At 40.9% G+C, this 15385-nt stretch overlaps 1 protein-coding gene across 2 annotated transcripts in view; it reads left to right on the top strand.

Moving 5' to 3' along the window:
* The first annotated feature begins 2065 nt into the window (after window positions 1-2065).
* cpxm2 (carboxypeptidase X (M14 family), member 2) overlaps window positions 2066-15385 on the top strand; it is a 28141-nt gene continuing 14821 nt past the window's right edge. The window contains exons 1-4 of one of the 2 annotated variants that reach the window (XM_080475033.1): window positions 2066-3103; window positions 5606-5707; window positions 9675-9784; window positions 12522-12661. In XM_080475033.1, the coding sequence (XP_080331159.1) occupies window positions 2821-3103; window positions 5606-5707; window positions 9675-9784; window positions 12522-12661 (635 nt within the window). In that variant the 5' untranslated portion in view covers window positions 2066-2820. The remainder of the gene's footprint in view (window positions 3104-5605; window positions 5708-9674; window positions 9785-12521; window positions 12662-15385) is intronic. The other variant, XM_080475034.1, reaches the window with a different exon arrangement.

The following is a 15385-nucleotide window of genomic DNA, read 5'->3' as shown; positions in this document are numbered from 1 at the left end:
ACTCCGCATTTGAAGCCATTTTTGTTCAATTATTGAACTTATTTAAACTCGGACTTTCAACTACACAATTAAAATACAATTGCGAATTATCCTCGAGTCAATCCCCTGGCTTTTCATCAAATACGAAGCGACAAAGCAGCAGCAGGGAGGTATTTGCCGCTAAGCCTCTAACCTATCACACTAGGCACTGACGTCCAATTAATGAGACTTCAGATGGGGATTCTTTCCGTCCTACGAGAGATTATGGGGAAAGGCAGGAGCCATCACTCTCCCACCTTGGGTGTTCCTCAAAAAGAAAGACAGCTATTGTCACAACATCCTTTTCTCAAGCTGCACTGCATCACAAGCTGATAAGCAGCTGTTTGATCCGCCTGCTAGTTTATCGCTGACACTCTGGTTGTTTCAGGCAGTGCGCTAAAGAAGTCTAGCCTTTTAATTAACACTGATGATTTCGTTTTTTCCGAGACATACGGCACATATAGTGAGAGTCTTGTCTCTCATGGTGCAAGTCATTTCATTCCAGAGTGGAAACTAAATCTATATCAGTAGCATTAATAACCAGTGATATTCTCTTTTTGCATAAATGTTGACCGAAGGATAAAATATTCTTATTTATATATCTTTATTTTCATTTGTCCATATCATAATTGAGTGTGGCGGGGGGGATCACCCTGGAAAGGGCCTGTGAACTTAATTTGAAGGGAGCATAGCAGTGAAAACAGTCTGGGGGTCATAAGAAAGTAGACATTCAAACCACAAATGATTTCATTAAAACACATAGAACTTATTGTAAGTGTAAATATAACAAATAAAATTATCACTGTAACAGTGGAAACAGCTGCAGAACTGATAGAACGGATATCCACAAGTTTCTTTCAAAAATTCCCGGTCCAATGAGCTGTGGAAAAAAATATCTTCTAATGTAAAACTAAAAGAAAGTCAATGCTGCTCAATCTCCATGAAGGTGAGTTCATCCTCCTCCACCCCTGCCGTAAACTAGGCAGCCTTGCAGTGTCTCTAAGTACGTCAAAATGTGCTGGATGGCATCAAATGTCACGTCTTCATGTACTCGGCAGTAAAAACTTGCAGTTCTCTTGGCCACCTTCATCTCATCACACCATCCGTTTCCTCCCCGTTTCTTGCACCCAGTCAGCTCAGGATGGGTGTAGTCTCGTTTTGGAGTGGGCGAAACAGTGAACGCTTGCCTAGCTGGCAAAGGGACTGTGCCAACTGAACAGAGAGTCTTCCAGCCTCGAGCTGTCCGCCCACTCCAGATCCTGTTCCTCAGTGATTAGCCTGCAGCCTCAGCCACTTTTAGACTCTGCCCAGATTCCCTCTCAGTCTCAGGTGCTTTTCGGTTTCCCAAACGACCCTTTTGGGATTTTCTGCACGCAATGTCCAGCTGTATTGGTAACGTGCAATAAGCCAGCGTGTTTACATTGGGTAGCATGCAGGCCTTGCCTCAGGTCGATGAAATCTGAAAAACTCCTCACGACTAAACCTTTTAAGCCGGAGGATAGACGTTTCTTTGCTTAGCAATAACTCCAAATGCCACTTTAAATATCAGATGTAACATGCTGCCCGTCCTGTGATGCAACGTTTGACTTTTTCCATGTTTATATATTCATTCCTTTCACAAATCTTCAAGGAAAAATAAAGTGGAGCTCGGACAACATGGATTTAATTGATAAAGTGTCCTATTGGCTCCTGGTTTTAACCTCTTCTCATTAAAGCGTGGCTTCATTAGCTGCTGCAGTCACGACTGCATGAGAGAGAAAGAGAAAGAAGGGAAAAAGGAGAAAAAAGGTTTCACCAGGAACAGACGGAGCTGATGTGATGAGCAGTGACACACAGGACAGCACTCTATCCTTGTGTTGGAACATGCCCGGCTGCTCTGCGGAGAGTTTGTTTGATTGGATTTCAGCTGCTTGTTATTGTGTAAATTACTGCTGAGTCCACAAACGCACACACACCTTGGCTGGAACAAGGACCAGCTCGGCAAATTAGGAGGAGGAGGACGAGGAGGAGGAGGAGGAGGAGGAGGAACAGGTTAATTTCCTTGGCCAGTCTGGGGACATTCTCTGGAGCTCGCTGACATTAAACTCACTAAGCGCACTTTAAGTAACAGAGGCATACCCAGTGAGACCTATTACTGAAAAGAGAAGCTGGCTGCAATCGTTTGTTTGAGAATAGATATTGTGTGCCAGTTTGGAACAAAACACACACACACCCGTATTGATTAGGACACTTGCACCTGCTTCTTCTTTGGAGACCCAGAATTATCAGCCGGTTAAATAGTCGTTTCTCTGTCTGAGTCGTTTCCCCAACAGGAAACAGGAAAGCTTTGTCTGGTTAAAGCAGCTTCTGCCCCAGACAGTGTGGGGCAGGTTGAAGATGAAAGTAGACCCTGTATGTGTCACACTGCCATCATCTGCTCACCACTATCCTCACAAACGAAATGACTGTACAACGTGTCAGCCGGGGCTGGTTTGAATCTCCGAGAAAAACAGAAAAAAGAAAAAAGAAATCTTTTTGAATCACCTGCCAGCCTCTAAAGGAGAGAACTGCTGTCTGGCTCTTCCCTCTCTGCTCCCTGTTTTTTTCCCCTCCCTCACTGCATTTTCCCAGACCGAGGCGTCCATGGACCCTCTGGCTCGTTTCCGTCAGTGACTTGGAGTGCTCTGAGAACTTTGTGAACTCTTTGTGTTGGAGTGGGGCGGGAGAGCAGGGCGAGCAGTTGATGGGACGCAGTCCGGCAGCAGCACCAGGCTCCTCTGGAGACAACCCCGGGACTCTCAGGTGGATATAATCCCCCGGGTCATGACAACACAACGCTCCAGCTTCCTACACCTCCTGGCTCTGCTGGGACTCCTCGTGGGGCTTGCACACCTCGGCCATGGCTCTGTCGCTGAGGATGAGGATTACTACATGCAGGAGCTGCTGACGCGGGAGCAGTATAACCACGTCCAGTTGTTTGACAGGACCATGGCCTCGATACCTGATGGGCATGAACACTCAAGACAGAACCCGGGAAAGAAAATACCCAAAGCGAAACCAGACAGCAGCAGGCAGACAGACAAAACTAAAACGGATGCAAAATCAGGTAAAAGCACTGCTATCTCTTTGAGGAAGAATGAATGACAATGTGATGAATTAAAAGAAATGATACTGAAAATCTAAAGTTTGACAAGTAAGATGAAAGAATCATGTGCAAGACAATAATATTTGTTGGGACTGAATGAAACATTACAGTAATGACATTACAGTAATTATGCATGTTAATTCAGAAAAAAAACTTATATTAGGAAGAAAGTTTTGTGAAATGTTGCCCATGCCATAGCAGAGATCCATGCTCTCTGACAAATGAGAACCAGAAAAATCAAAGCATCAAATTTAATCTTAACGGTCTCCTTGACTTCAGAGGAGCATCTGAATTCAATTCACATGGTGATGGATGTGCAGGGAAAAACAAAACAATTCCAATGACAACCATGACCTCCTGAGTGTAGTCGTCCTCCTCACTCTCACAGAATACATATGACCAGAGCCACACTCATGTGTGGCTTCAGCAGGATTACAAGCTTCGCACACAGCAGAGGTCAGGACTGTGTTATTTGGAGGAGCCCGAGTGCACGTTTGAATCCAACTTTTCTAGCCCAGACACAGCAGCCAGGTCCCGCATACACGTAGAGTTAAAACCTCTCCCTATGGGGCCGTCAGTTCATGCGGTAGCAGGTCTGGAGGTATGTTTGAAATCCGGCCAGGTGATTGGATGTGCAGGCGCGGGCGTGAGGCTGTGTGTTTGTCGGTGGCGGATAATGTCGAGCAGCTGTGGAGACACTGACCTCATGTTTCAGGCATCTGGCTCCACGTGTCTCAGCAGGAATACCTGCAGCAGGTGGCACACGAGGACGACCATCATGATGTAATACATATTGATGTATTGCTGAGTGCTTTGTCCTATGATGTGATTTATATGGTCTTAAATAACAGTCGGCCAAAATGTGGATATTTATTGGGGTGATGCACTTGGAGCTTCTGTAATATATTGCTTGAAATATTAAGAGCAAATCAATTGACTTTGTCTTTCAAAATTACTACCCCACATTATATTATTATGAGGTATTGATATGTCACGGACAGCTTTTGTTCTCACTATGTTCACGCTCACGCTACTGGTCGGTAAAGTTTTATGATAAATTCAAGCAACAGTTTAACAGAACAACATAGAAACTAATGAGGAACCAAGTGGAGCAATTAGCAGCGACAGTAAGTCACTCGTTTTCCATCCGGCACATGTGCAAGCGAGCATATGTATGCAAACTTGTTTACCATGAAAACAACAGTAACTACAATCAATATTTTTTAATATATGACCTTTTGAAAAGGTTAAGATACTTAATTGAAAAGTGATAATGAACATAAGACAAAAGAAGCAAGGAACGGTAAATATAAGATGGACAAAGGGCACACAGAAGATATACTGAAACTAGTTAACAGATGTTGGTTAAATACAACTGAATTAAAAAGAAGTGTTCTCTGTCTTCAGGGCTGGTAATCTGTCCAGGGTTCCTTCTTTCCATTCTGATATTGGCTCCAATGCGCCACAGCCCTAGGCGGGATAAAGCAATGTAGATGAATGGATGAATTTGACCAGTGCTGCTTTGAGGCTTTGTGTTCGATTCAGCTTGATGATTTTCAGAAAAAAAAAAAAAGAAAAAAAAAAAAAGATTTCCTCTTGACATCTGCAGACCAGCATTTAGTTTACAACTTGAAAACCGGCCCACCGGAGGGTCACGCAGCTCACGTGGTGACTATATATAGTGTAAAAATTTTTACTTTTTCAATAAAAGTAGCAGCTGTTTCTGATTTATTCGCTATGGGTTGTACTGTTTCAGTAAGAAAGCATAGGCTGTAGTAGGCCTTGGAAATAAAGAATTTATACATCTATATAAACCTGTACTGATCAAAATGTGTTTTACAAAAGTAGAGTTTCTTAATATGACCTTCAGTTTCCCATTTGCTTTAGCTTAGTGCCTGTTCACTGTGAATTTGTAATGTTGTACTGCAGCTCAGAGCATTGTGGGGGATTTAACCCATCCTCAGAATGACAGGAGGATAAATACTTTCAGATGTGAAATGAGTTGTTGTCATGTGTTTCCTCCGCTGACCTGAAACTATGTCAAATAAAAAGCGCACGGCTCACTTCCATCTTTAGTTCCTGGAATGTGACTCCCTGCCCCTTTCCTTTCCTCGTGTGCTGGGTATCTTTGTGACTGATTTCATCCTTGTCCTGTTCAATATCTCTGCGTCACATATTGTAACTGAGAGTGCAAAATAAAGTTGCTGCATGAGCAGATGTGGGTGAGAAAACTGCTTAAAGATTCAAAATATGTGCGCAGAAATTAACGCTTGGTTTTGTTCCCAATCCTGAATCTGTCCATATGTGTTGGAATTCCAGTAAAGCTTGTTTTTCCCTTTTGCATTTCTATCCTTCTCCACGCTGATGACTTTGAAACTGTTCTCATAGGTGTGATTCAATCCTGCATAGTTTCCTTTAAAAAGAAAACCTAATACGTTTCCCTGGTTTACTATCATTCCTCAGTGAAAGCGCCCAACAAAAAGACAGAGAAGAATAAGAAGAGCACCCTGAAAAACTCAAACAGCATCTCAGAAGGAGATGGACAATACAATCCCATACAAGAAGGTGAGTGGAAAACCAGTGACTCTCAGTCATGGGAAAATGCATTCAAACTTCCACGGGAGCTGTTATGATGGGAAATACGAAACAAACTCTCTCAGACATGAGAAATGTTTTGGAAAAGGAGAAGATTTATTTTTTTGAGAAGACATATTTTCCCCGAGAGAATTAGCCTGGCAAGTTCAGACGATGCTCTCAGAAGTGGAGTAAAGCCACACAGGCACTTTGCTTATGATGCGTCGAGTTTGGTTTCCATGGATCATACTATGTATGTTTGCTAAACTAGAGCCAGGATGCCCCAGTAGTCGTTCGAGTATGTCAAATGATTGATTAAACTCGCCCGGCTGAAACCATGATTTAGTGCAACGTGCGTGAGTTCCCGCCTTGTCGAACTTTCCACACCAATGAAAGCACGGATTCTCCGCTGGGTGTTTTCTAGCATTATGGGAAGCTGTATTTCACAATGTTGGACGGTTCAGACCGAGCAGGGTGGCCAATGGCTGTGTGTGTGTGTTTATGTTGAATTTATTGTAAGTAACCTACCAGAGTAGAAAGTTGGATAATCCTTGCATGTTGAACAGTAGGAGCTCAATGCCGGCATGCCCTGGCATGGCTCACGTAGTCAAGATGTGAAAGGCTCAGACTCTTAAAAATGACGTTTTCATGGGTGAAACTCTTATTTATAATTCCTCTTCTCCTGGTAGCCAAAAACAGACTTTATGTCCTCCATTACTGAACTGTAGCATTGCTTCAACTCAAAGAAAATGTATTATTTATTTTCATATTGTAAGACGTGTTGCCGAGTGCCCGCGTCATGCACATACCGAAACAATTGGGGGAACATTAAAGGGGTCGATCTGAGATCAACAGAGATTTTAAAAGTTTCTCTCAGCGGATGTAACCACACTTCATTCATTGTTCCCATCAGATGTAACCGAACTCTGTGGAAAACAAGCTGTTTCCGCTCTGATATCACAGCTTGTCACGTGTGAGGAGCGAGGCTGCAGAGGCTGTACTGTGTGCAGCTGTCGCACAACGTGCAGGGATATTTCCTCAAGGAGTCAGTCACAGAGTTGTTTAACATGACTTCCTCTGATAGCAAGACGAAGTATCTTTTTGAAGATAGAATATCAAATATGGCTTTCGGTTTTTTTTAATCTTCCTTTTTAAGATTAGAAATGGAAATAGAAACATTTTAATATTTGAAATACAAAAAGCTATTCTGGTGTTTTCTTAAACAACTGTCAGGCTCTTCGGAAATGTGGTATATATCTATCCATCTACAAATGACTGTTCAGGTCAACAGAGCAGCTTTTACATTAAAAGTCGTGCCCTCTATATAATCTATAGTTTACAAAACATTACATCCATCCAGATTGTTGCTGTACAGCTGGAATTGTCTTGTAAAAAAGTGCCAAAAGGTCATTGTTTGGCAACAGTTTAAAGTGCACAAATGCAATCTGGATGAATGGCCGTCATCTAATTTTCATATTTAAATCATGTGAAAAATAAAAAGTTGTGACTCACAAAGCCTGACTAAGCATCGGTCGCTCAATTGGATCTCAAACCCGGGCAGTAACACGGCCAAAAGCCTGGATAGCAACATATGAAGCCTTGGATGTTCGTTCAGCTATTACACATTTTTGTTAAAGCCAGATGCCGTGTTCCTGTGTGGGTCGTCCTGTGAAGGATTGCTTGCAGATTGTGATAATGATTCAGAGCTTTGCAACATGGCAGACGACTCTCTCTTTTCTTGTTACCTTGATTCTCTGATGTACTGTGATCGCTGATTCAGAAAGCTTGCAGATTGTTACTGAGCTGTAAATACATGCAGGCAGGGTCAGGCGTGCAATGACTTGTTTTACTGCTGCATATTGTTACTATGGCAATAATACGTTACAAACTTTCTAGACAATCCTGGATCTACTGTGTGCTAATGTGAAGGATGCACAAGTCAACATCACTTTGTAAATCAGTGAGGAGATAGACTGCGGAGTCACATTGTTTGGCTGAGCTGTTTTGAGGTGACTGACTGGGAGCACATCCAGCACAAGACCCATCCTCCCCAAATACACCACAGAGTGCCACAGGAGGTCATTAATCTTCTTTACATGGAGCACCTTCATCACAAATAATTTCCCCCACGGGATTGTGTTTTTTTTTTATTAAAGGATTTTGATTCTGATGATTGAACAGGGTGGTCAAAGTCACTTTAATTTATTAGACACATATGCTTCAGCGTATGGAATTATGGGGCTGGATTGGAAGAAGAAAAAAAACATTAAGCTCAAATACATGTTCCTGCTCCCTTTTTGGACCCATCTTTTTGACCCACCCATACTCTAATAAAGTAAGCACAGATCCGACTATTCTTTAAGAATTCTTCTTTGTTCTGTCAGACCTGGCTGCGTGACAGCGACATGTGCAGCACATGCTTCTTGTACAAACACACCAGTCTCGGTGCCCGATTGGAAAAATCTTGGCCTGAAAATTCCATCCACTGCGTTCCAGTTCTGCAAACAGCTTGATCGGACCAAAAGAGCCTCAGATATTTCACAGGTCAGCTTTAATTTGAACCCTCACCGGATGAGTTCCACTGCAGTGTCAACAGATGACCAAACTCACTGAAAGAGATCTGTTCGGTGTCGGCCATCTCACGTTCTGTCATCGCTTAAGTGCAGACTCTTGTTCAGACTGATTTCATTAAGAAAAACAATTGTGTTATGTGCAGCTTTCCTCTTTGAAGAGTCTAACGAAGGTCAGCGTGTGTTTTTTGGAGCTAAAGACCGGATATCTTGAACAAGGCTCCTTACCAAGTCCAACACTTTAGCATCAGTTGTTGAGATTCGATGATCAATAGACTCAGAATTCATTGCAAGTTGATTAATCAAATTGATGGCTCCTGATTGGCTCCTGTTTGCAGAAGCCGAATGCAAAAGGCTTAAGTCTCAGTTTCTGATGTGGAAAAAGATTTTATCACGATCAGCTTAAGAAATTTGACAATTTATGCTTCAACTTTTGCCCCCTGAATGTTGAATATCTGATCTGTTGCCATTTTATTTAGTTTCATATAGTTTTGTTGTTTTTATTGATCTCACCTCATGTTTTTAGGCTTTGATGTCTATTCATGTACAGCACTTTAGGTCAGCTGTGGTTGTTTTTAAAAGTGCTCTATAAATAATGTCAAGTTGAGAAAACACCCTGGGGACAGGGCACCAAAGAGATAGACAGTCACGCACACTCACATTCACACCTACAGGCAATTTAAAATCACATGTTTGGCTCAAATGTATGATTTTGGATGGTGGGAGTAAAACTCAGCATTCACAGAGAGAACATGCAAACTACACCATCATCAAACCTCAGAATGGCAGGCCAACATCTGTTGCTGCTGCAATGTCTCATTCTCTCCCCTTTTAGGATAATGATAATGCTGCGGTCATTCCAGCATTTTAATCAGGTATTCGCGGTGCAGTTAGATGGTTGTGATAGTTGCATATTGCAAAATTACAAAAGCCAGCCTTCATAGTGTGCCATCATTAATCACCAATTTCATAACAGTTTAAACATCAAAGTCACTGTTTGAAGATTAAATACTTAATTTAACTTTTTGGGTTTGGCTTTTTTTTTTTCTCCTCGTTGGGAGATTGTTATGTCAAAAAGACTTTATTGATCATGAATAATGAACAGATGTCCTGCAGGTGAGCGGATTAGATTTGATTCAGAGATTTGTTCTGTTTATTGAAAAAGTCTGAGTTAGAGATATCCAATGTCAAAAAAGCTTTTTTATTTTATTTTATATAATGCAGGCATTTTGCTTTTTGAACAGTTACTTTCCTTCATTTCATGAGATTTAATCTTCTCATTGTTAAATATGGGTTGACTGAACTCCATTTTTATTACATTAAGAAATCCATGAACTTTCTTCCAGTATTGCAAAACATGTTCCAGCTTTTTCTTTTTTTTTGTTTAGATTGCCCTCCAATGGGATTGGAGACATTGAAGATTGATGATTTCCAGCTTCATGCTTCCACGACAAAACGCTACGGCCTTGGCGCGCACAGAGGTCGCCTTAATATTCAGGTAAGATAAAGTGCTAGTGATGTTGAGTCCAATACACTGTAGGCTATGTTGCCTTATTTAGAAGCCTTAATGTTGTCCCTAAAGAAACAATACAAAGAGACATTATCTTTTAAAGTGGTGATCAGGGTGCTTGAGCTTCATAAAACGATGTCACCTGTGATAACTTACTTCTTCCTCAACCAGACTGTTTCAATTCTCCACATATTTTACCACCACGAAACTAACTAAACCCAGAAAGTAGAAGCGCTGCCATTAAACCGAAGGGAACATCCCCAAACCTAATAGAAAGGACTGGCATATGGGAGTAGAGGTATTTCCTGTTAGTTCAAGCTGTGCTTTTGGGGGAAATAGCCTGCCTGCAGTCTGCGGCGAACTTGTTCTTCTGCACCACACTGCCCCAAACACAACTGCACAAATAAGGAAACACACACAAAATTAAACACACACGTGCCCTTAATATCCTCAAGATGCCAAGACATACCAAACGAAACAAGAAGACTATGTTTCCTCTGTATGTGCACACTCATGTATGCCTGTGGGTTCTGGAGACAATGAAGGACAAACATTTGCATACAAAACAAACGTTGCAAATTGAATTGGGCAAATGTCCTTTAAAGTTCATTTATTTAGATTTTAGTAGGATCTACAGTATGTTTAGATACTTAACAGTTCTGGAATAAATTTAATTGCATATTGATACTAGCAGGAAGCAAGAATAAACAAATGATTTCCTGGAGGAGCTTAGATAATACATACCCTCTGAATGTGTAATAATAGTGTGCTGCATAAATGATTGCCAGAATCTAGAACTGGGTTAACGTTTCTACACACCTCCCAACCCTCGAGCCAATTTCAAAGGACTTTTTAAATTATATTTTTGCCTGGCTTTTTTATTTCAAGAGAAAACAAAAGGTAGAAATAAGTAATTATCAACAAAAACACATTTTAAAGTTTAACTTTATATTTATAACTTCACCTAAAGTGTAACGGTTACAGGTAATGCTGGCAATTTTATATTGAAATCATATCGTTGTAGGAGAACAGTTATAGATTTCATCGCTGTGTGTAGCTCCAGAAAAAAGTAAAAAGTAGTAATTTTGCATCAGAAAAAGCTTATAAACTGTGAGAGTTGGGGGCTCGTGATGCAAATCTAATGAAATTTAAGCTCTGTGAGAAGTCTTAAGAACTTATGAAAAAGTAGTAAGAACGGTTAATTATCTCACAATTTTCAAACTTCTTGTTTGCAATGTTGAACACGCTGCGTTGTCACTTGTTGTTGCCAACATTAAGTTATTGTCTGCAGTGCTTGCGATACAATTATAAATAAGTTGTTATTCAGTGCATTTTAACTGCTTTAAATTCCTTTTATGTCTTAAAAACGAATGCAAAAATTTCACTGGCATCTTGTAGCATAAACCAGAGGAAACTTTCCACAAAAATACTCACTTTTGCAGCTCTCTCTTGCAACTGGGTTTGGTGCGAAACAAGTGTCCCTATCCTGCTGTAAAAATACTGATCGTGATCGTCTGTAATGTGATGCCAGATATAAATCTGTTCAAGTCAAGAGTTCATGTAAGGTCCCGTCAGTCTGCACCTGGATCTGGATACGTTAAACCGTGTTCCATTTTACCATCTAAATTTGTTGACAAAAAGCCACAATGACAACACTTGGTGGCGGCGGTGTGTCTGTTTTATGATCTGCTTATATGTCAGTGGGTAGAGTTCATCACTGAACAATAGACTTGTATTGACCATACATAAACCAGGAATTTGGTTCAAAGCTGCTCAACAGTCTTGTTTTGTAGCGTCAATGTGCTTTTCCAAATGCTTTATCCAAGCTGTGTGTAATTTAAATTCTTCTTTTTTTTTTTTTTTTCAAGAAACATTCACATTTTTTCTTGTTTTGTCTATGTGTGTGTGTGTGTGTGTGTGTGTGTGTGTGTGTGTGTGTGTATGTGTGTGCGTGTAGCCACGACTGAATCCGTAAATCAGCTCAAACAGCCCGCATGTTAAACTCGCAGCGTGACCTTTAACTCGTGTTTGAGGTTAAAATATGTAAATGCAGATCTGTCAAGTCCCTTTCCTTTATGCTCAGATCTTGCAATGATTAACTGTTCGGTGTACAAAGGCATTAGAGTGGCGCACTTCAAAGGGACTTGACCTTTACGACACAGAGGCGGCGACATTATACACTCGGCGTGTACAGGACAGTAACTCATTATAACGTTTGAGTTCAGATGATGTCTGCACATGAGTGAGTCCGTCCCTCCGCACACCTTGCTCAGAGCCAACAGTGTCAGCAGCACAAGCTTCACAGAGCCGCATTTCATGCACTTGACTTGGTTCATCATCTTCAGCTGTCACACAAAGCGAGAGTGGAAAAATAAGTGTCCTCCGATCACACCCGAATGCAAGGGGCTGTGTTTATTCCTGCAAAAACCACCGGCTCTGTCTGCTCTCGGACGCTCCTTTTAAGGAATGAGGTGCAGCCAGTTTCGGTGAGTCTGCAACACCGAGGAGAAAATTTCGCAGTCGATGTCAGTTGACATATTTATTCAGCTCAGCTGATTCCGGTCTGAACAGTATATTTATGGACGTCAGAGGCTCAAACTTAAGCACTTCTGTTATAATATCCGTTATCCTGTCAGTACGTTGCACTGTACTTCGATTGTAAGTGTGCTCCAATGTGTTCACATGCATTAGAGTGTCGCTCCACATGGCTGTCTCTGGCTTGCAGGCTGGCCTTTATGAAGATGACCTCTACGACGGGGCCTGGTGTGCTGGGAGAGACGACCCGCTACAGTGGTTTGAGGTGGATGCCAGAAGGCTGACTAAGTTCACGGGGGTCATCACACAAGGCAGGAACTCCCTCTGGTCGTGAGTAGGAGCCCTGCAGACACGCATGGCAGGGTTGCAGATGGCCACACAGCGAGGAGGAGGATTTTTGTGTGCGAACAAACTTTAAAGCACACGAGAAACGGCCTTTCTGAAGGGTGGTTCAAGACATCTGGAAGGCTATTTTTAAATCAAAGCTTCACTTCAGGAGTTCAGATAACACTGCACTTTTAACAGGAGTCTCTGTGTTGGATCATTTTCGCTTTCTGGGCAAAGTTTGGTTAATGTAGACATCAAACACTACATAAATCTAATAATGTCGTCAAGTGGTCAGTAAACTTTATGACCAAAAGAACCATTTTTCCAATTTTCCACCCGAAAATAAAATTTATAAACCAAAAATAAAAATTTCTAGCAACAAAATTTTAAGCATTGCTAATTGGGGGAGGACTCATCGAAGTTGCTTTATTAGAAGCACTGGGAAAAGGGGAGATGCAGCAGCCAGCAGCCACAGCCGCCACAGACAAACAAGACACGCCCAAGAAAAGTATGCCACCCAATATATACCACTGCCTCCAGGTGAAGACAATCACACACTCACAGGTGAAAGACATCAGGGGTTGGAGCAGCAATCACACGTGAGGAGGAGAATTCAAGGAGCCTGAAAGAAGCAACAGAGTCAGAATGTCAAAAAATGATCCAAGAAACACAAGACACCAAACATGCTTATCTTTTGAAGTGAGAATAACACAGCTGATAAAGTTGTACATACACAATAGTTTTGTTATATATGCAAATGAAAACTGTATTTCAATTTACCGCAAAATACTTTTTTTTTGCAGTAATTTAGCAAATTTACCCAATTTAGTGTTTTTGTTTCCCGGCCAATTTAGCTGATTTATCCATTGTAATTGTTTTAGAGGGTTTTTTTTTACTTTTCTGGTGGTTTGTAGCTTTTTCAGGCTTTTCACTATGCATCTCTTTCTTTCTCTATATATATACATATATATAATATTATAGCATTCATAATTTTTTCAACCTTTTATATGCATTTCAGCCATTAGACTTCTTAGTGTTGTTTTTTGCCACATATCTAACATACAGATAAACCAGAATCATCAGAAGTGAAAGCAAATGAGTCAATCCACATTCAATGAACCACTGATTTTCAAGAAGGTTGATTGTTGAGAAGTACATTTGAAATGTATCACCAGCAGTGAAAGGCAGGATTCCAGTGACATAGTGGGATGTGTCACCTATCATTATTATTACTGAACTGTTCTTGTTGCATCGAACTGCAAGATGAGGCTCTTTTTGAACGATAGTCTGGTGTAATGTTTTGAATCCTATTAATTAATTGGGATTTGAATGAAAAATAAAACCAGCTTTGTATTGGTTCATTAGTAGTTTAAACATGTTTTTTTTATTGACCATACGTGCAGTAGATGAATGTCCACAGGTTAATGGAACTGATTAGAGTGGGATCAACAACTTCATAAATTGGTAACACCCCCCCCAAAAAAATCTGTGCTATTTTAAATAATTGCTGCAATTGCAATATTTCACAGCTTCACTTTACCTTCAAACAAGTTTCTGCAGCACTGACATCAAAGTCTTCAGACTCTGAACACAGAACTTGGAATTAATGAGTTTCCTTGTGTCATATTTGAGGCTTGGTATTAATTAACATAACTAATACTTGTAGAATAACAATAGAAGCCCCCCCAACGTTTCCCTGTTTCCCTGAGTGCTCCAAAACTTTGAGTGATTCTGGAGATTATCCTGTTTACCCACCCGGTAAAATTTGACTTTAAACGCTGAAAGCAAGCTTTTCAATCCCGTCCGCACGACGCCGAACCCTCTCTTGTGGCGTCTGCCCTTTTCACAAGTCTTTTCTCATCACGTCATAGTGGGATTAAGGATTTGTGAATTTGATTGTGCAGCCTCAGTCTTTCATATCTCGTAAAAGGTCATAACATTATAAAAATAACACAGGGGAAAATAGATTTTACCGCAACGTAAGCTTGTTCCAGATGAAGAGGAAATAAAATATGACAAGTGGGGATTTTAAAAAAAAACAAATTTCTGTCTGCTAAACATTGTGTCTACAGGAAGTATTTAGTCACTTCATACTTCATCAGCATATTAGTTTTTTGATCATAAAGGATTGCGTGCGACACACTCTTGTTTGATTTCTTAGAGATTAAAGTACCTTGATCCATAATACTTTGATGTATTCGGCCTGGACTTTTCAACAGGACCGTATTCTCCATTATCTGAGGCTCGACTGTCCAGAAAGTCCTCACAGCGTCAGGCAGCAATAAAGAAAAGTCATCTTCACTTTAGGATTGTGGCATAAATCTCATTTTGGCAATGGCCCTGGGGTATCATTTTAAATAAAGAATGGCTGACCTTATGAATGATTTAAAAGTCTCAGCTCATTCATCCATTTACTTTTGCTGGAGAAATCAGTGGAAAAGTCTTACTTGCCAGTAGATGGCACACAGAACTCTGCGCCTAAAGAAAACAAACACTATTAAATTAAGCCTTGAAGTTGTGAAGTTATAAGAAATAGAGAGAACAGGATCAAAACAGTTGCAAACATTTGAAGAAGCTCGTGTAAACCCGACAGTTGTCGGCGCACCTTTGAGGAGTCGTTGTTTCTCTGTCCACCAATAAGACAAACCACTGCATCTCTTCACATCTGTTATCGTTCCTCCACTACATGTCTTTTCTTTGTTACAATATTAGATAACTTCTGGCTTT

The sequence above is a fragment of the Lipophrys pholis genome, assembly GCF_963383615.2.
Source record: "Lipophrys pholis genome assembly, chromosome: 1".
NCBI lineage: Eukaryota > Metazoa > Chordata > Actinopteri > Blenniiformes > Blenniidae > Lipophrys > Lipophrys pholis.
The sequence above is the reverse complement of the archived record's forward strand: the minus strand, read 5'-3'. Positions and strand labels throughout refer to the sequence as shown.